The 19,227-nt window shown below is 39.1% G+C and overlaps 3 protein-coding genes across 4 annotated transcripts in view; 1 reads left to right on the top strand and 2 right to left on the bottom strand.

Moving 5' to 3' along the window:
* Positions 1 to 19,227, top strand: part of LOC112202255 (pentatricopeptide repeat-containing protein At4g11690) — an 80,711-nt gene that overhangs the window by 20,266 nt on the left and 41,218 nt on the right. The gene's annotated exons all lie outside the window — the stretch shown is intronic.
* LOC112163956 (TMV resistance protein N) lies at positions 1,991 to 7,149 on the bottom strand. Of its 2 annotated transcripts, XM_040507206.1 has the most exons (6): positions 6,546 to 7,149; positions 5,346 to 6,432; positions 4,951 to 5,232; positions 3,857 to 4,867; positions 3,186 to 3,765; positions 1,991 to 2,315 (listed from the first exon to the last, which is right to left on the bottom strand). In XM_040507206.1, the coding sequence occupies exons 1-5, from the start codon at positions 7,049 to 7,051 to the stop codon at positions 3,226 to 3,228; spliced, it is 3,426 nt and encodes a 1,141-aa protein (XP_040363140.1). In that variant the 5' UTR covers positions 7,052 to 7,149; the 3' UTR covers positions 1,991 to 2,315; positions 3,186 to 3,225. The 2 variants fall into 2 exon arrangements, with proteins under 2 accessions (XP_040363140.1, XP_040363139.1); XM_040507205.1 differs by lacking the exon at positions 1,991 to 2,315 and having other exon boundaries at positions 2,916 to 3,765.
* LOC121049546 lies at positions 12,775 to 13,982 on the bottom strand. Its single transcript, XM_040507208.1, has 2 exons — positions 13,400 to 13,982; positions 12,775 to 13,097 (listed from the first exon to the last, which is right to left on the bottom strand). Exons 1-2 carry the CDS (start codon positions 13,692 to 13,694, stop codon positions 13,060 to 13,062), a joined length of 333 nt encoding a protein of 110 aa, XP_040363142.1. The 5' UTR covers positions 13,695 to 13,982; the 3' UTR covers positions 12,775 to 13,059.

Below are 19,227 nucleotides of genomic sequence, written 5' to 3'. Positions count from 1 at the left end.
AATTGATTCCATGAGATCAAATCCCTGATGGGCATTTGACTAAATAACAAATCTGTAGACTCCACATTACCAAGTCTCACATAACCGTCGATCATAGTATTCCAAGTAGCTGTACACCTTTCTATCATCTCATTAAACAATGTCCTCGCCGAAATCATATTCCCTACACGGCTACATGAGTATGAGAAGAAACCATTGTAGTCCACGCAAAACCATCTCTCTCAGGCATTTGATCGAACACCTTCTGGGCTTCACCAATTCGTCCTAGCTTCTGGTCCTGCAATCTGAACACACACTAGTGAACCAAACCCACTGAAATGGATGGAAATCCCAAATCAGATCAACAAAGAAAAGTGAACTGATGATGCCTATTTCACAAAGTAGGGTTCTTGGACTACTTGGATTTTTTGCTTGGAATTGAAGGGCTTGAGGGAGACGAAGGCGTGCCTATGGATTTGAATGTTGCTTCGGCGTCGGAGGAGGAGTTATCGGCGGCGACGGTGGAGATTCTGGCGGCAGAGTTGAAGCAGCGCTCGTCAAGGCCAGCGCTCCAGCCGACCAGAAAATCGGAGATTATTCTCGACGAGGCTGTCTCTCCAGCCGCCCCAGATCAGAGATCTTTCTCGAGGCCGGCGCTCAGAAACTTACTGCCTTATCTGTGAACTAAAGAAGAAGGCATGATTTGCCAATTCCTGCAAAAACAAATCAGAATCGAAATCGTAATCATAGAAAGGGTTGAATCAAATTCGGGGGTGCAGAGACACCTCCGTGGGCGGGCGCATCTGGAGAGGGTTATGGCGGGGTTTGGGTTCACCGGTGGCACGAGGCATGAAGTGGAGAGAGAGAGAGAGAGAGAGAGAGAGAGAGAGAGAGCGCTTTGTCCTTGGTTCGATGCAGTAGCAATTTGAAGAAGAAGAAAGAAAGACATGGCAATTGCAAATCGCGAGTTAGGCTACAATGTTCGAGCCATAGCCAGCTTTTTTTTTTTTTTGTCGAGAATACTTGAAGTTCCAAATTTACCCCTCAAAATTTAACACCATTGACGACTTTACTGTTGCTAGGTACGAAAATTGGGTCGGGACCAAAACTTCAGGTACCATTATGACATTTTTCAAAGTATAGGTATGAAAATTAATTGTTTAGAAAAGTTCAGATACTGTTTGGACGAATTTTTTTTTTTCTGACTTGGGCCGCTGCAGGCCTTTTTACTTCTTTTCTGCCATTTTTTTTTGCTGCTTTTGACCAAAGAGTGGCCGCGAGGCCCTCTTTTTTTTTTTCTTTCTTTCTTTACTTCTTCTTCAGCTAACGTAGGCCTCCCCCTTTCTTTTTCTTTTCTTCTACTTCTTCTGCCCAACACGTGGGCTTCCCCTTCTTTTTTTCTTTTCTCTTTCTTCTTTCTGGGGCCCACATCTCTTTCTTCTTTCTTTCCTCTTCTTCCTCGTCTTCTTCTTCTGGGTATTCTTCTTCTTCTTTTTTTTTTTTTTTCCTGCTGGTGAGACTAACCAGAAAAGAGGTGCGTGCAGTGGCGGCGGCAGCCAGAAGGCATTCGTCTGGGCGCGGGGGCGATGTGAAGAAGGTAGGGCAGCGGGCTGCTGCGCTTGGTTGGCCATAGTGGAATGCGCTGGGTGAGGCTAGCGCGGAGAAGCGAGGCAGTGAGGTGCAGATGCGGGGTGCAGAACGATCGATTAAGGCTGTGCGTGATAGGCTTGTGCAAGCGACCTAGTAGCGACGCAGGAGGGCTGTGCTAGCGCTGGAGTGTGCTATCGAGGCTGATTTTTTTTTTTATAAAGGTTTTGGCTTTTGGAATCAGGGTCAGAGCTTCGTGCTGATAACGTGTTTAAGGGAAATGATATTTGATAGAGAATTGTTGTGTCCTTTCATTGATAATAGGGGATTACAATGCATAGAATCTGAATCATACAAGGAAAGGTAATCATACATTGAATAGGAATCTCTAAGATTCTCTGAGATTATCTAATTATACCTTATTATCACTAGGTCAAGTAACCTAGAGTTTGGGCCAGACACATAAATAGGGATTTACTTGTACACAATAATTTACTACTTGTAGGACTGAATATGAAAGTAGAAGGAACGAGGACAACAAATCAAAAGGAATATGGATGAGAAATTTCAAACTAATCAAAGCGACATCTTGATCAGCCTCGTCTTAACAACATCAACAAGGCATCGTAACAAAGGCAGAGATAGCCCCGGTCAACGTGCCACAAATCTTGTTGTGGATGGGCTCCTCAGGTACTCAAAGGAAGAACAGTGGAAAAACATTGTCGCCAAAGAGACCACTAGCAGCCCAGCTGTACGAGAATCAGGAGCAGAAAGGGGTAGTTCCCATAGCATAAGATGAATACAACTCATAACGGGCAAATGTATTTTCCACATATATATCTCATAACTCATAAATACTATTTGCTATAGAGTAAAACTAATAATCCTTGACAAAAGATAAAAAAATAAAGTAAAAACTAATCACAACTTGAATTACTGTCATCACATTGTTAGTATGTTGGTTGTAGCATGATCAACTGGGAGTGATGAATCTCAACTATTGGATTATAAGGCTCCAAGACATGTTTAGTCGTGGATGCAATTTTGCATACAACTTTTCTCTTACAGGACAACGATGTTTTGGGTAGATTGTCCATAAATTAAGAATACTTAAACGAATGTAAGAACCCTTGCAACATTGATATACCTAGCAAAGAAGCAATGGAGCAATGCTTGTGGTTTAAAATAAAACTTGATGAGTCAATGATTTTTCCTTAAGAACGAAAGGGCTTACATGAATGGATAAATACATACCAATCAAAAATATACTTTCTGAAACAAAATAGAAGTTACAAGAGTCTAAATGAGAATAAGCCTGTCAATGAGGAAAAACATGTTCAACATAAACAATTTATTGCCGTTACGAATTATGAGTACAACAATTACTCAAAATGGTATTGTTAGCACAATTTACAGAACTTCTTTTTTTTTTGTGAGAAATACACAAATTTATTTATTTTGGATATTTTAACTACATAAGGTAATCTCAAACAAAGAGTTTTACTGATTGATGAATCTTTTATATACAGAAACACACATAAATTAGGTGAACTCTGGGTTAATCAATTAATAGAACCTACATCAGACATAAACCGTTTATATAAATCACGAAAAGATACCTCCGCATAGATCGATTGGTATTCATGCCTTGAGTCTTTTTCAATTGTTAGGACCTTCCCCAGCCTGTGTCTCCTCCAAGTCACAATATTCACGACTCCGCTTCAAGATGTTGGTTGTTCCACTGAGGAGGTTTTTCAAATCTTGCTCGTACAACACTCGGGCCCCACACCTCTTCACACAATTCGAGCATGGTATTCGATCAAACCAGGAATAATACGCGTTGAATAAGAACCTAATAGAGCAGCCTGTGGTATCCTGGATTTGACCACGAGGCATAAAAGACATCCAAAGATGATCTCCCATCATATGCCTTTCGATATGCAGTGTGTGTTCTCTACCAATCCCAGGCGATAAACATTCAATTAACAAATCATTAAACTGGAGAGTGACAGGATCTTTCGGATCGGGAAAAACAACACAAAACACAATGCCCATCCACTCTGATGTACATGATTCCCGATCCGAAGGCAGCTCCACAGTCAATGAATCTCCCTCGCTTTGAGTATCGAACCACTCTGAAATTTTACTTCCAGGACTTACAATACCGAATGACAGAGGAGCACCATTTGGAGAGATCCCTATACCAAAGGAATAATTTTACATGTTCAATATGTGAGAGAGAGAGAGAGAGAGAGAGAGAGAGAGAGAGAGAGAGAGAGAGAGAGCATACCTGAGCGGCCAATCTCCTTAGCGTTGAAAATATTCCATTATTCAAGCCTTCATTGCCAATCAATCCAAAGCAATTGACCGTTGTTAAACCAAAGTACACCAATTTGTTGAATCTGCCCTGCTGTGATGGTTCTGACAACATTTTTAGGGAATCACAATCGTCTGCCTGAACTTCTAATCTCTCATTCGATGGGAGATCCGGTAATTGTTGAAGCCTTTTGCACCTCTTCAAATTAATGGACCGAAGCTTAGAAAGGCATTTAATGCTTGCAGGAAGACTAACAAAATTGTTTCCTCCAAGAAACAAGCGAATTAGAGACGGCAAGCAGTAACCAATATCGTCGGGGATAACTCCTTGACACAGATTACAATCATCTAGAAATAACTCCTGCAAAGACGGTAAAGCCCTTGGACATGGCAACGGCAAGCACACAGGCTCTGGACTCTTTCTTTTAAATAAGCCCGTAAAGCCACCAAAAATTTGTCGCAAGGCTGGCGGCTTCAAAGAAACCGTCTCCCCCGTATTTTCTACAAGTTTCTTAAGCTTTGGGCATCTTTCCATATTGAGTTGTTCAAGAGACTTCAGTTTAAAAATTGCGGCACCCGGAAGACTCTGGAGACTTTTGCTATCATATATACACAGATAAGTTAGGCCAACAAGATGTTCAATTGAAGAAGGTAGTTCCTTACTAGCGGTCCCCGGTATGAAAAGCCTTGACAAATTTTTCATCCCTTCTCCAAATTCTGGAATCTCTACTTTTGAGCAGCTATTTAGGTCGAGATACTCGAGAGAATCCATTTCTATCTTACTTGGGAGGCTCTTGAGATTTTTACATTCACCAAGTATCAAATCTTTAAGCTTTTTGTGGACTGCAATGGATGCATGGACCTCAACTAAACTGTCACAATTTGCAAGCTTCAACTCCTCAAGATTCGGAATACCTGTGAAATCTGGGGTCTTCTTCAAGTTTTTGGACTCACTAAGATCCATATATTTCAAGTTAGGCATGTCCTGTACAATACATGGAACAAATAATTACCTTCGGAAGACATAAAATTCTGTTTTGAAGTAGAAAAAGTTATTACGAATGTTACCTGTTTTTCATCCCAAAGCCGGACAAGTTTGCTTCTTTGCATCTTCAGTTCAACAAGTAAATTTGGTCGGAAATTTGCTGGAAGAGATTTGAAAGGATACCAATTCCATTTGAGAATTCTCAAGAAATTTGAGAGGAATTTGGGGCATGAATTAATTACTAAATTATTAAATTCAAGATGCGTTAGTTTGAGCATCTTAGAGAAACATTCACAATTCCAGCTTGAATCTGCCTCTTCTAAACCAAGTAAACATAAGCGGATGCCTTTGATTGCTTCTGTTCCCTGATATTAATTCAGAATAAAGGAAAAGTTAATTCTAATATATATTATGCTAAAACAAATGTTTTTTATTTTATTTTTAAATTTAATCTTGAATTATCTACATAACTTCTTACTGTATTTGTCGTGAATACATGAAAGATGTCATTACGATGGCACAAACGGCTACGAAGACAAGGCTCTTCCCGAGACTCTTGACGAACAATTTCCCATGCCATTTCTTGTACCAAACCATGCATCCCAACATTTTTGGGCAGATCAATAGTTAAGAGAGATTTCTCGACGAGAACATCTATCACAATATGAACATTTAAGCCATAACAATGTTGTAGCAGTTCAATAATTCGCCCCTTGTCCAACCCCTTGTAGAAGAATGCTATGTCCAGAAAAATGTTCTTCTGCAAATCATCTAGCGCATCATAACTTAGTTTGAGCTTCTCAAATATTTCCGGATTAGGAATTCTCTTTAGTGACTCCAAAGCACTATTCCATGCCTCTAGATCTCTCTTATACAGAAAACCTCCCAGAACTTCAAGAGCTAATGGAAGCCCTTGGGCATAATCTACGAAACACTTGGCCAGCTCTGAAAAGCCTTCCTTGGGCTGATCTTTTTTGAAGGCATTTTGACAAAAGAGCTCAATAGCTTTACTGTCAGATAGGCCCGCTAGCTCAAATGACATTTCTATATCATTCTGGACGAGCACACGTTCATCTCTAGTTGTAACAATGATTCTGCTTTCCTCACCAAACCAAGATTTATATCCGGCCAATGTTTTTAGGCGGTCACAGCTATCAACATCATCAACAACAAGAAGAACCTTTTTATTAGACAGGCATTTTCTAATGAAAAAGGTTCCTTTGTACTCATCGCAAACTTGTGAAATATTTTCCTTCAATATTGGGGAAAGAACCCGTTTTTGAAGATCAACTATAGGACCATCAACAAGAAACTCAGCCACTTCAAAATGATGGGATAATCTCTCGTACACTAGCCTAGCAAGGGTAGTCTTGCCCACTCCACCCATACCCCATATTCCTATAATTCGAACATCCTTTTCCTCAGGAGCTAAATACAAACTCATTTGCCCAAGTCCAATCTCAATTCCGACTAACTGCTTGTCTTTGCAATTTGACAAAGTGATTGTAGGATGCAGTTTCTCCCACACACATCTCACAATGACTTGTATAAGCTCACTTTCACATCTAACAGAAAAATAGACAATTATCAAGCTAATAATACATATATAATAAAACCTCGCTAATAACAAGTCAAAACTTAAAAGACAACAAACAAGGGGTGAAGTTGTAGTGCTTACTTATAATTCTTTGCATCCCATCCAGAGAAATTAGCCACTTTTCTTAAAGCTTCTTTCCACTTCTCCACCTTCTCTATTTGATCACTAAACTTTTCTTCATGCTTAGAGAAGGCTTCAGCAAAGCTCTTCCTTTGATGTCGAACGTCGGATGGATCCACATTAAAGAAAACCGGCAGAATTCTCTTATCTCTGGTTTCCATGGACTCGATAATTTTGGAAAGTTCATGTAAGCACCAAGTGGAAGAAGCATAGTTGGGTGAGAGAACAACGATGGCGAGATGTGATTGTTCGATTGCGCTCAGGAGGTCCGGAGAGATATCAGCTCCGATTTCAAGCTCTTGGTCATCTTTGAAAGTCTTGAATGCTTGCCAGAACTCCAGTTCGCGGTATAAATGGGAGATGAAACCCCTGCGGGTGTCTTCACCCCTGAAACTCAAGAAAACGTCGAATTTCCAACGGGGAGGTGATTCAGCCCAAGCAAGAGATGGGGAGGTGCTCAAATCCATTGGAAACCACCAAGATCGAAAATTAAGGTTTAGGGAAAACCACTATGAAATGTGGAAATTGGAAGGGGAAATGAAAGCTAGTTGCAGAGGAAACCACTCTGAAAAATAAAAAATGAGAAGTGAATGGCCACAAATTTGTGTAGGAAAGTAAATCATGGAAGAAAGAACTGTGTAGTGATAATTAGTGACAACTCACCTTCCTAGAGTTGTGGGCGTTGGCGTGGGTTTGATTTAAGTCATTAAAGTCTGTTTGTTATTTAATGCCGTTAATAAGCCCCAGTACGTTATTAGGGATATGCATGTAGTTAGGATTTGACTCATTCCTACTTTCATGTACCATGTATTAGAGTTGTGCTCTACGTGGTCTGTTGTTTTGTTTTTCAGTTTCTCTGTAAGGCTATATATGCCTTTGCTTGTTAAGAATGAATATGTAGAAGATATTCTCCCAACTCTTGTTGTTCAGTTTTGTAAGCTTTGGTACTCAACATCATATACGTCCTCTTGACTCTCATTTAATCATAGTTCATTTTTCTGTGAACTTGTGGAGTTTAAAGTTTGTAACTAATAAATTATCTATCAAATTGATTGTAGTGACTCCACACCGTTCGATTGGGCCTTTCCGGTTTCTTCCATATCTGTGGGGGCGGTGGTGGCGTCGATGAAGGCCCCCAATTGGAGGAGGGGATCGGCGCCTTCTAGGGTTCTGTCAGGTGTAGGATTAGTAGAAATTGTGTTTGGAATGCTTCAATTGTTATTCATCTCCAAAATAGGAGATATATAAAGAGATACAAGATTAGTTCTAATAGGAAAACATCTCCTACAATTATACAGAAAAACGTAATCTACATCTACAAGGAAAGTAAATATTTACAGAATATTCTACAATCCCCCTCAAGTTGGTGCATAGATGTCAATCATGCCCAACTTGTCAATCGAGTTGTCAAACACTTTCCTTGACACTCTTTTCGTAAAAACATATGCTAATTGATCTTCTGTATACACAAAAGGGAAACGGATGATCTTCCTATCCAGGTTTTCCTTAATGAAATGCCGATCTACTTCCACATGCTTAGTTCGGTCATGTTGAACAGGATTATGAGCGATTTCAATAGCAGACTTGTTATCACAATGCAAATCCATAGGCTTCTTGAGCTTAAAACCCAAATCTTTCAACACATTATGAATCCACAACATCTCACAAACTCCATGTGCCATACCTCGAAACTCAGCTTCAGCACTTGACCTAGCAACAAACCTTCTGTTTCTTGCTGCGCCAAGTCACTAGGTTTCCTCCAACGAATGTAAAATACCCAGATGTTGACCGTCTGTCTGTCTTATCACCAGCCCAGTCTGCATTCGTGTACCCCATAATTTCCAACTCACCCTTTTTTTTAAACAACAAAGCTTTTCCAGGTGTCATCTTAAGGTATCTCAAAATACGATATACTACATCCATATGCTCTTCACTGGGACAATGCATAAACTGGATAACCACACTCACAGCCGAAGCAATATCAGGCCTAGTATGAGAGAGATAAATAAGTCTTCCTACTAGACGTTGGTACCTTCCTTTATCAGTTGGAACTTGATCCAGATAGATGGCAAGGTTGTGGTTCGTCTCGATCGGTGTCTCAATAGGATTACAGTCAAGCATCCCAGTTTCAGCTAACAAGTCAAGCACATACTTACGTTGGGACAGTGAAATCCCCTTCTTAGATCTCGCAACCTCAATTCCCATAAAGTACTTTAATTGCCCAAGATCCTTCATGTCAAACTCCTTAGAAAGATACTTCTGTAGAGCCTCCATCTCTTTTAAGTCATCCCCTGTGACAATCATATCATCAACATATACAATCAGAGTGGTAATCTTACCCTGACTATGCTTGATGAACAAGGTATGATCTGATTTGCTTTGTTTATATCCAAATGCCCTCATGGATTTGGAGAATCTTCCAAACCAAGCTCTTGGAGACTGCTTCAACCCATAAAGAGACTTCTTCAACTTACAAACCTTGCCAGTATCATAAGGCAAATTTTTAACTCCTGGTGGCATGTCCATATACACTTCTTCCTCCAAGTTACCGTTGAGGAACACATTCTTCACATCAAACTGATGTAGAGGCCAATCTTTAGTTGCTGCAAGTGAAATTAAGATTCGAACAGTATTGATCTTTGCTACAGGGGCAAACGTCTCTTCATAATCAATTCCATACAGCTGAGTGTAACCTTTAGCAACTAATCTGGCTTTGTACCTATCAATGCTCCCATCAGCTTTAAGTTTTACTGTAAACACCCATCGGCATCCAACAGTCTTCTTTCCAGCAGGCATAGTCACAATATCCTAGGTCGATTTTTTCTGTAAAGCCTCTAGTTCTTCATTCATTGCTTGAGTCCATTTAGGATCCTCCAAAGCACTCTGTACACTACTAGGAATAGATACAGTGGATAATTGATCAACAATAAGTGCATGTGACCCAGACAACCTATGGTTAGACATGTAATTAGCTATAGGATACTTAGCTTTGGTTTTAATGTCTGGTTCATATTGTTTCTTAGGAATACCCTTGGTAGCCCTCTGTGATTTTCTCGATTCAATATTACCTACCCCAGATGATTTATTTGAAATTAAAGGTACCTGAGATGAAACATTCACAGCGGATTCTTCAGCTGATGATGTAGAGGGGGGAAAAGACTCTGATAGAGAAAGGCCCTGAATACTCTGTTCATTGTTAGCTTGTGATATTATTTAAGCAAATTACCACTACCTACACTTTTAGCTCATAATTTACCATTAGCAAGCATGCTTTCCTTAATTCCCATGCGGTTGTGCAAAATGCCCACGTGCAAGCAGTAATCCCCTTACGGTCAGCTTCCTCCCCCTTTTTAATTATCTCTATTAATAAGTAAATTACGACACTACCCTTATGGTCCAAACACTGCTGAATGTCAGTAGCATTATGAAGAATTATCTTTTGATGCTATTATTTTCTTTTGAGTACAACTTATTCATGAATGAGTATTTTGTGACATTTTGTACAAAGAAAATTAAAATAATTAATATTTCTACATTTCATCTTGTTTCTCTGAGAAACAACTCATTTATATAATAATTCTAAAAGCTATTTATACATATTACAATATGAAACTTGAACACTATATCATTTATCTCTGGCTTTGCTGCTTGATGTTAGAATTTCACCTCTTCTCATGGTGAAGAAGTTTCTCCAGCAGGATTTCCTAGAGTATTGATCGTCAGTAGTATATTGACCCTCAATAGTATACTAGCCCCAGTAGTATACTGACCCTCAGTAGTGTACTGATCCCTAGTAGTATACTAGACTGGCCTTCTTGCATTTGCTCACTTCAGCATTGCTTTCATTAGCTCCATCCTGCAAGTCAACCGGCAACACAGAGCATAAGGGATGACAAAGTGTGCCCAATAATGCTTTGGCGCTTACAACTCTAATCCTTTCTCTTCAAAAATCATAGCATTCAAACACATAAAAACTGTCACTAAACTTAGAGCCTAATCTCTTTAGTTTCTTCTATTTCTTTCCAAGATAAAAATTGGAAAAGAAAAAATGAAAGGAAGTAGAAGATACAAGCAGTAAAATTTGCAACTAATCCATGAACTTGCAAGAACAAGGAACCATAAGAAACTAACATAAACACAAACTAAAGCTACTGACCCTCAATACAAAACTAATAATCATACTATAACTACTGACCTACAAACAAAATGTTGCTGAGCCCTGCAGAAATAACAAACAAATTAGGATCAGTTAAGCCCCACCAAATTTCAAAACAAATAAACAACACAAGGTCATTATAGCTTACCCATGCCAAAACCTGTGTCAACATGAGGCTAAAGGTACTGACCCTAAGAATTTCTCAACCAAATCCGGATTCGCAGCCTTGCTTCGCCGGATTCGCAGCCTCCCTTTGCCGGCTTCGCAGCCTCGGTTCGCCGGTTGCTTTGCAGCCTTGCTTCGCCGGATTCGCCTCCTCACTTTGCCGGCTTCGCAGCCTTGCTTCGCCAGATTCGTAGCCTTACTTCGCCGGATTCGCAGCCTCCCTTCGCCGGTTGCTTCGCCGCCTCGATCCGCCAGCTGCTTCGTTCCTTACCTTCGTCGGAGCCCTAGATCGATTTAGGGAGGATTTGGATTTTGGGATGGTCTCAATTTTGGAACCGATCTGATTTTGGGAGAAATGAGTTATGTGAGTCTCAGTGGCATGTTTCATAATTTTGTTAATATTTCAGTGTTTTTTTCTATAAAATGGGCTGACAACCTGTTTCAATTATTGGTCGCATGGGCTATTGGTTTTGGAGTCTGCTAGTAGTGTCATTTTGTAGTTATTGGTAAAAAGCTCATATTATTTCTGACACACCATAGCGTTGGCTTTTAGTATTGTGTTGCTTGTCAATTGGTCGGCTAGAGCCAACGGATTAGCTGGAATCAAGCTGTTGGCTTGTGCTTGTGGAGTCAACCAATTTCTCATCCGCAGATCCCACAGTTCTAGCACCTTGTCTACCTTCCATGTTCAATTCATCCTGCCCATCCGAGGGCCCCACATTCAAGTTGTCATGCCCAAAGTCAGCATGACCATCCGAGTTCCTCACTTTCAAGTCATCATGCCCATCCGAGGGCCCTACGGGTCTGCAAACTTGTCTACCTTCATGATGTTGGCTGGGTAAGTTACTCAGTTGGCCATCTTCTTCACGTCTGTCTTTGCAGGAGGAGGACCCCACATGATGATGTCGGTCTTGGCAGGAGCTAGGTAACTCAATTAAGCTATCTTCACCTTGCCGTCTGTCTTCACAGAAGGAGGGCCCCACGGGTCCACCACCAATTAAGCCATCTTTCTCAGACTCTGTTTTGTCTTGTACTACCCCAGTAGCTTCGTTTTCAACTGAACTTCCAACCCCAAATCTTGATTCTAAAACTTCTAAGTCTTCAAACACATATGAATCTTGAGGATTTCCTTCAAAACCTCTCTCCCCTTGAAGGGAAGACTTGGAAACTCCTCCTGAATAATAAGGTGTAGATTCGTGAAATGCAACATCAAGAGAAACATACATAGTACCAGTAAGAGGATCATAACAGTGATAACCTTTTTTGAATTCCGCATAACCAATAAATATACACTTACGGGCACGGGGATCAAGCTTGCTGCTTTGAGGCTAGGGAATATGAACATAGACTACGCATCCAAACACACGAGGCTCCAGGTTAGGTAACGACGGAAGTGAAAGAAGTTTCTGAAGTTGCTGTTGAGGGTTTTGAAATTCAATTACCCGAGAAGGAGTACGATTAATGAGGTATGCAGCAGACTTCACAGCTTCTCCCCAATATTCACGAGGTACATGCATGCCAAACAAAGAAGCACGGACAACTTCAAGTAACTGCCGATTCTTTCTTTCTGCTAATCCATTATGTTGAGGAGTATAGGAATTTGAAGTCTGATGTCTAATGCCATGAGATTGCATAAACTCCTGCATAGGGCCATTAACATACTCTCCGCCATTGTCAGATTGGAAGACTCGAATAGCCTGTTGGTACTGTATAGATACCATCTTGTGAAAGTCTTTGAACATGGAACACATATCACTCTTGCTCTTCAATAGAGACACCCAAGTCATACGAGTACAATCATCAATAAAAGTTACATAATATCGAGCTCCAGAGATAGAAGGGATCTTGGCAGGACCCCAGACATCAGAATGAATTTTCATAAACGAAATAGGACTTTTATTAAAACTAGGTGAATATGAAATTTGATGACTCTTAGCCAGTTCACATACATCACAACGAAACTCTGAATCACTGACAATCGAAAACAAATGAGGTTGCAATTTCTTAAGATAACTAAAAGATTGATGACCCAAACGACGATGCCACAGCCACACTAATTCTTTAGCATTCTCTACTCCATTGACCTGATTCACTTGTCCTAACAACTGTTGCTCTCCACTGTCTGTCAGATCCAAGTAGTAGAGTTTCCCCCTTCTAACACCATAACCAAGAATCTGCCGAGTCAGAATGTCCTGAAACACACTGAAAGATGAATAAAAGGTCACAATACATGCTAGTGCTAGAATAATTTGGCCAACAGATAAGAGATTATATGCCAATGAAGGAACAACCAACACAGAATCAAGGGTTAATGTGTCAGACAGGACAACAGATCTTTCTCCGGTTACCGGAGTTGGAGTACCATTAGCAGTAGAAACAATATTTTGAGAAGAGGGTTTCAACTTTTTCAAGAGCCTAGGATCATTAGTCATATGGTCAGATGCACCTGTATCAATTATCCAAGAACTATTCATAGATACCTTACCTTTCATACCTGACTGTGCTACATTAGCAGAGGCGTTAGATGATTGCTCTTCCCCTGTAGTAGCCACGACAACTTTTCCAAGATTCTTCCGCGGTTTCTTGGTGAAATCCCACCAATCAGGGTAGCCAATTACTTCATAGCACCGTTGCTTGCTATGACCCAAAGCTCCATAGATTGGACACTTGGTATTTGCATATGGATTTGTTTTACCCAGAGGCTGGCGTTGCGGCGGAGTTGAGAAGCCTGGAGGAGGACCCTGTTTGCGTTGGACAACCATGACAGAAGATTCAGAGGCATGCCCCATTGCTTGCCTCTCAGAATGCACCTTCCGAACATATGCATAACTTTACTCCAGGTCGAATTTTGGGTCTTTGCGCAGAATCTCACCACGGACTTGATCATACTCTGAATCGAGTCCACTAAGAAACATGTGAACTCGCATCCGTGCCATGGTAGTAGTTTCTTGAACTACTGCAGCCACCATGTAATTTTGAGAGGCCATACGCTGATCAATCTCCTGAAACATTCCCACCAATTCATTATAGTAGGTAGGAAGAGTCCGGCCATTCTGTTTCGCTCCAAAACACTTCTTGTTGAATTCAAAAATCCTGGTTTCATCAGAATCATCATAGAAGGTATTCTCAACAGCTTCCCAAACATCTTTGGCTGTTGGGAGTCGGATATATTGATTCATGAGTGATGGCTCCATGGAATCAATGAGCCAACTCTTCACTTTTTCATTATCTGTGGCCCAAACTTTAAATTCAGGAGAGTTCTCATAGGGTGCAGCTCTGGCCCCAGTGAGGTAGTCGACTTTTCCTCATGCTCCAATCCTCATCTTCATAAGAGGTGCCCATATGGTGTAATTGGATTCATTCAAGGCAACACCGGTTGGAAACGCGAAGTTATCTTGAGCAGTGGTGTGATAATGATTGATGATTGGTGGCATGTTGTGGAGTGTAAGGGTTGCGGGGTCGTCCATTGAGAATCTGCACGTGACCAAGTAAGGTGCAGGAGGCTTGTCGGTTTGGTGTGAATTAATCACACAAAGGTGTGATAAAATTAAAGAACTGCAGGAGGTAGAAAATTTAGATGGGCTCTACATCTGCTAGGCACTAGTCCTTGTCAGCTATGTTGAATAAAGGTATGCGGTAGCTTTAGGTATGTTGACAAAATAAAATATGCGGCAGCTTTTGTCTTCTTTTGGTATAAGTATACGACAGTTTCAAGGTGGCAGAGCTGACTTGTGAGAATTGTTTTGCAATTCAATGGGTTTTGATATTTTTCGGTATTCGGGTCTCGGCTCTGATACCAAGTAGAAATTGTGTTTGGAATGCTTCAGTTGTTATTCATCTCCAAAATAGGAGGTATATAAAGAGATACAAGAGTAGTTCTAATAGGAAAACATCTCCTACAATTATACAGAAAATCGTAATCTACATCTACAAGGAAAGTAAATATTTACAGAATATTCTACAGGATTCAGGTGGTGTTGTTGAAGTGGACTCGGAGTCGGATTAGGGTTCGGGTTTAGATCTTTACCGGAAGCTTTGGGGGCTGACATGCGGGACTATTTGAGGTTTCTGTTGGAGTACGTAGGACTAGTTTGACTCTCATTTGATTATTTGGTGCTGTTTATTGCAATGTTTTAAAAGGCTGAGGCAAAGCCGAGGCATTTTAGGGAGAGCCTCAGTAAGGCATTTGCCTTGAGGCATAAGGCGTAAGCCTTACGTATAAACGAGCTATATTTATCTAATTATTAGTCTTATATATATAATATGTATTGTAACAAAAAAAACATCATTAATTGAACTATAAGTCATTCACCAAAACAGATATTCAAAATTGAAGCAGGATAACACAATGCATATCATAAACAGAACAACATCGGATTGAACTATAAGCTTAAAAGATGACCTTCATTAGAGCAGACTTGCACAGAAAAATATTATGGAGCACATATAATACACACAAAAGGTATTAACATAGTAATCAGTACCTAGTGATTTAGGTTGGTAGAGGATCAGATGTAATGATAATTCAATATGGAATATGTTGCTCATTTCCTACTCAATCTGATTAGAAAAGTTGTCGCAAACTCTCCTACCATGATTAGATTACCAGGGCTCTATCAGAGGTCGGAAACTATGAATTACAATTCTCTGATATACCCATATTGCCAAAAAAGAAATATCATGAAATCCTTGCTCAAATCCAAACCCCACCGCGTTGCTCAAAGTCAAAACTGATTCCATCAAGTAAACCAAACCCCAGTGCATCAATATCTTCTATATCCTCAATCCTCATACATTTAAAATATATATATATATATATATATATATATTTATGGGCGTTCGCTTTGTACACCTTCATCCGCACCTTTTGCGCCTCGTCGTCTCGACAGCAAAACACACTCACTTTGATGAACGCCTCACGCTTTTTACGCCTCAAGGCTAGCCTCAAGCACGCCTTTTAAAACATTGGTTTATTGTGAGGCAAATGTGTTAAACTGAGCCGGGTTTTCCAGTTGGATTCAAGTTTGGCCGAGAAACTTCTAAAACAAGATTATACGGATAAGGAAAAAGATGAATTGTGATTATTGATTCTAAGTTTGAATCAATCTTGGTTTAAATGCTCAATTTTGTATGAGTGAAACAAAATGGTTCATCCAAGATAGGCATTTGAAAGGAATAGTGTTTGAGAAATTTTATTCACACATAGCAAAATACTAGATACACATCCTTTTTTTCATACACCCAACATCAGATTTTATGGGTATGTTAAATTACCAAAAGAGACATGTAAATAAATAAATAAATAAAAAATTAACATAATTTTGCATCCTTTATGCCTTCTGGAGCATTCTATGTAATTGTCACGTGTGAGCCATTGATTTAAGCTTCATCTTTAACACAAAGTGTCTATTTGAACTCAATTAGCTGGGACTAGGGAAACTGGAATTAGTTCATATGGGTAATCATAGTTTAGGTGTTCTGCAGCTTGTGCAACCCAGCTACTAGATGAACAGCTAGGTGTTGGACTTAACATCTCTTGATTTGATATGCTAGAGATTGATACGAAATGTTTCAGCCTTGTGATACGGGGAAGTTAGAGAGTTGCTCATGTGGATCAAAGTCTTGTATCTTCTAAATTCACCTTGAAATTGGGGTTATTTGTTTTGACTTTTATAGATTATTCTTTTGGACTGATTGAAGAGCCAACTTTACTAATGATTTTCATTGCTTGTCTTTGTAGGCTCTATGATGTACGACTTCCTCTTTATGGAAAATGGTTGGCATGTGGCATCATATCAAGCTATAATCAGCCCCTTGAAATACTCATGTAATTAATCTGAAGACAATTCTAATCTAGCTAGCATGCTCTATATTTGAAAACCAGTTATACTATGATTTTGTAATATGAAGTTATTAAATTGATATGATTTACTACATGAATGCTTTTGTTTACTATGCTTGAATGAAAGGGTTTAATTGAAAGTATTGTCTATTAGAAGAGTGAATGAAGACATCTTTTACGACACGCAAAAGGGGTTTTTATGGCATGTAAAAGGGGCTTTTACGGCACGCAAAATGGTCTTTTACCGTACACAATCAAAGTTGTAAAACATCTTTCACAGCGCACAAATTACTGTTTTATGACGTGCAAAAAATGTTTTTTATGGCACACAAAATGTGTGCCACAAGAGAAATTTATCATTTACGACAAGCTTCTTTGTGCTGTAAAGTTGTCTTTTACAGCACACATTGTGTGTCGTAAAAGATCAGTTTTGCTGTAGTGTTAGTTTAAGGTACTGTTGTCTGAAGTACCCAATATTGAAGAATTATGGACCATCTGTCGTCTGAAACATATTACTACTACATATTAATGTTGTTGGGAATTCACTTCATCAATGGGTTTAACAAAATATCCTTTGATGTAGTTAATCTAACATGACGAAGTTTTACTTGTTTCTGTCCTTTGATTGAACCAAATAGAAGCTTAGTTGATGTTTCTGTTGTCTAATTCAAAACACAATGACAGTTATATGTCTCCTGATTTTGCACACAACAACATGTACACTGTGAGTTATGTTGTTTGAGATTGTTTGGACTATAGATAATTGTGTTTGTTGTGGTTAGATTTGATTTCTGGCTACAGTTTTAGTTCTAAGATGTTCTTTGAATCTCACTTGGACTATAGTCTAGACTTCAATTTATGTTGTCTAAAATAGTATCCAGTCTCACTTTTCTGTCATTTGTTTTTCCTTTCAACCATTGTTTTAGTTAAGTTCTGTTGTGTGAGTGTTAATAGAAATACAGTAGCCATCTAATTTTGTTGTTTGAAAGTGATTACAAGTCTACTTTTCTATAGTTTGAAGTAGTTAGAAACAAGAGATCATTGTTTGTTTTTGTTGTTTCTATTATGTTGATACAAGATATTGTGAAACTTGCATATGGTGCTTTTCAACCATTTCAGCATCATTCATTTAACAATCATCAAAATCATAAAATTGGAGCCATCAAAATGAAGCCAAATATTTCATGGCATCAATATCATCCAAAATACAATCTATCAGTTCCATAATTCTAAACCTAACACTGACATTATGATTGAATTGGATGAAGATGTTGTCCATTGGAGGAAGATGTTGCTCAACAACTATCTTTGAAACCCTTGCCCAACGTCTAAGACAATCTAACTATTAATTAACTTTTATGTGATGGAGAATGGATGCTGCGCAATCATCATGGTCAAGATATTGGAAGTATGCCTATTGTGGTTGCAATATCGAGTATTTTCTTTCCAGGAAGTGTGTGATTGGAGATTTCTTGTCCTTGGAGATTTTCTTCTAGCTTCCTTTGTTAATGGCACATAATGGTCAGTTTCTCTTAAATGAACAGTACAGAGACGTGATGTTAGCTAATTCTAAGTCAGGTGTTGGATCTTTAGTGCATAGTGCATTGCTGATACGAATTTACTGATGTTTTATATAAGAAGTATATGTAACTCACACTACTTCAAAAAAGCCTTTAGACGATAGATATGATTTGTCGTCTGATGAAGTAAAAATCTGTTGTCTAGGTGGCTGCCGTCTCTAAGCCACTCAGACGACAGAGATTCCCCGTCGTTGTTAATGCACTCAGACAACAGATTCAATTAAAGGTACTATCGTCTGAAGTACCAAATATTAAAGAATTATGGATCATCTGTCGTCTGAAACATATTACTACTACATATTAACGTTGTTGGGAATTCACTTCATCGACGAGTTTAACAAAATATCCGTTGATGTAGTTAATCTAACGTGACGGAGTTTTACTTGTTTCTATCGTTTGATTGAACCAAATAGAAGCTTAGTTGATGTTTTTGTTGTCTAATTCAAACACAATGACAGTTATATGTCAACTGATTTTACACACAACAACATTTATACTATGAGTTATGTTGTTTGAGATTGTTTGGACTACAGATAATTGTGTTTGTTGTGGTTAGATTTGATTTCCGGCTACAGTTTTAATTCTTTTATGTTGTTTGAATCTCACTTGGACTTTATGTCTAGACTTCAATTTCCGTTGTTTGAAATAGTATTCAGTCTCACTTTTTTGTCGTTTGGTTGGACTTTCAACCATTGTTTTAGTTAAGTTCTGTTGTGTGAGTGTTAATAGAAATACAGTAGCCATCTAATTTTGTTGTTTGAAAGTGATTACAAGTCTACTTTTCTATAGTTTGAAGTAGTTAGAAACAAGAGATCATTGTTTGTTTTTGTTGTTTCTATTATGTTGATACAAGATATTGTGAAACTTGCATATGGTGCTTTTCAACCATTTCAGCATCAT

This window comes from Rosa chinensis, chromosome 5, assembly GCF_002994745.2.
Source record: "Rosa chinensis cultivar Old Blush chromosome 5, RchiOBHm-V2, whole genome shotgun sequence".
Taxonomy (NCBI): domain Eukaryota; kingdom Viridiplantae; phylum Streptophyta; class Magnoliopsida; order Rosales; family Rosaceae; genus Rosa; species Rosa chinensis.
Note: the sequence above shows the minus strand (reverse complement) of the source record. Positions and strands in the feature narration are given on the sequence as shown.

Excerpts from the sequence above, each read along its gene's own strand:
- LOC112163956 (XM_040507206.1), bottom strand. The coding sequence starts at position 7,051 with ATGGATTTGAGCACCTCCCCATCTCTTGCTTGGGCTGAATCACCTCCC. Across the intron at positions 5,233-5,345 it reads ATGTATTCACGACAAATACA|GGAACAGAAGCAATCAAAGG; the intron begins GTAAGAAGTTAT and ends AATTAATATCAG. Across the intron at positions 3,766-3,856 it reads TAAGGAGATTGGCCGCTCAG|GGGATCTCTCCAAATGGTGC; the intron begins GTATGCTCTCTC and ends TCCTTTGGTATA.
- LOC121049546 (XM_040507208.1), bottom strand. The coding sequence starts at position 13,694 with ATGGGGCATGCCTCTGAATCTTCTGTCATGGTTGTCCAACGCAAACAG. Across the intron at positions 13,098-13,399 it reads TGCTAATGTAGCACAGTCAG|GACATTCTGACTCGGCAGAT; the intron begins GTATGAAAGGTA and ends AGTGTGTTTCAG.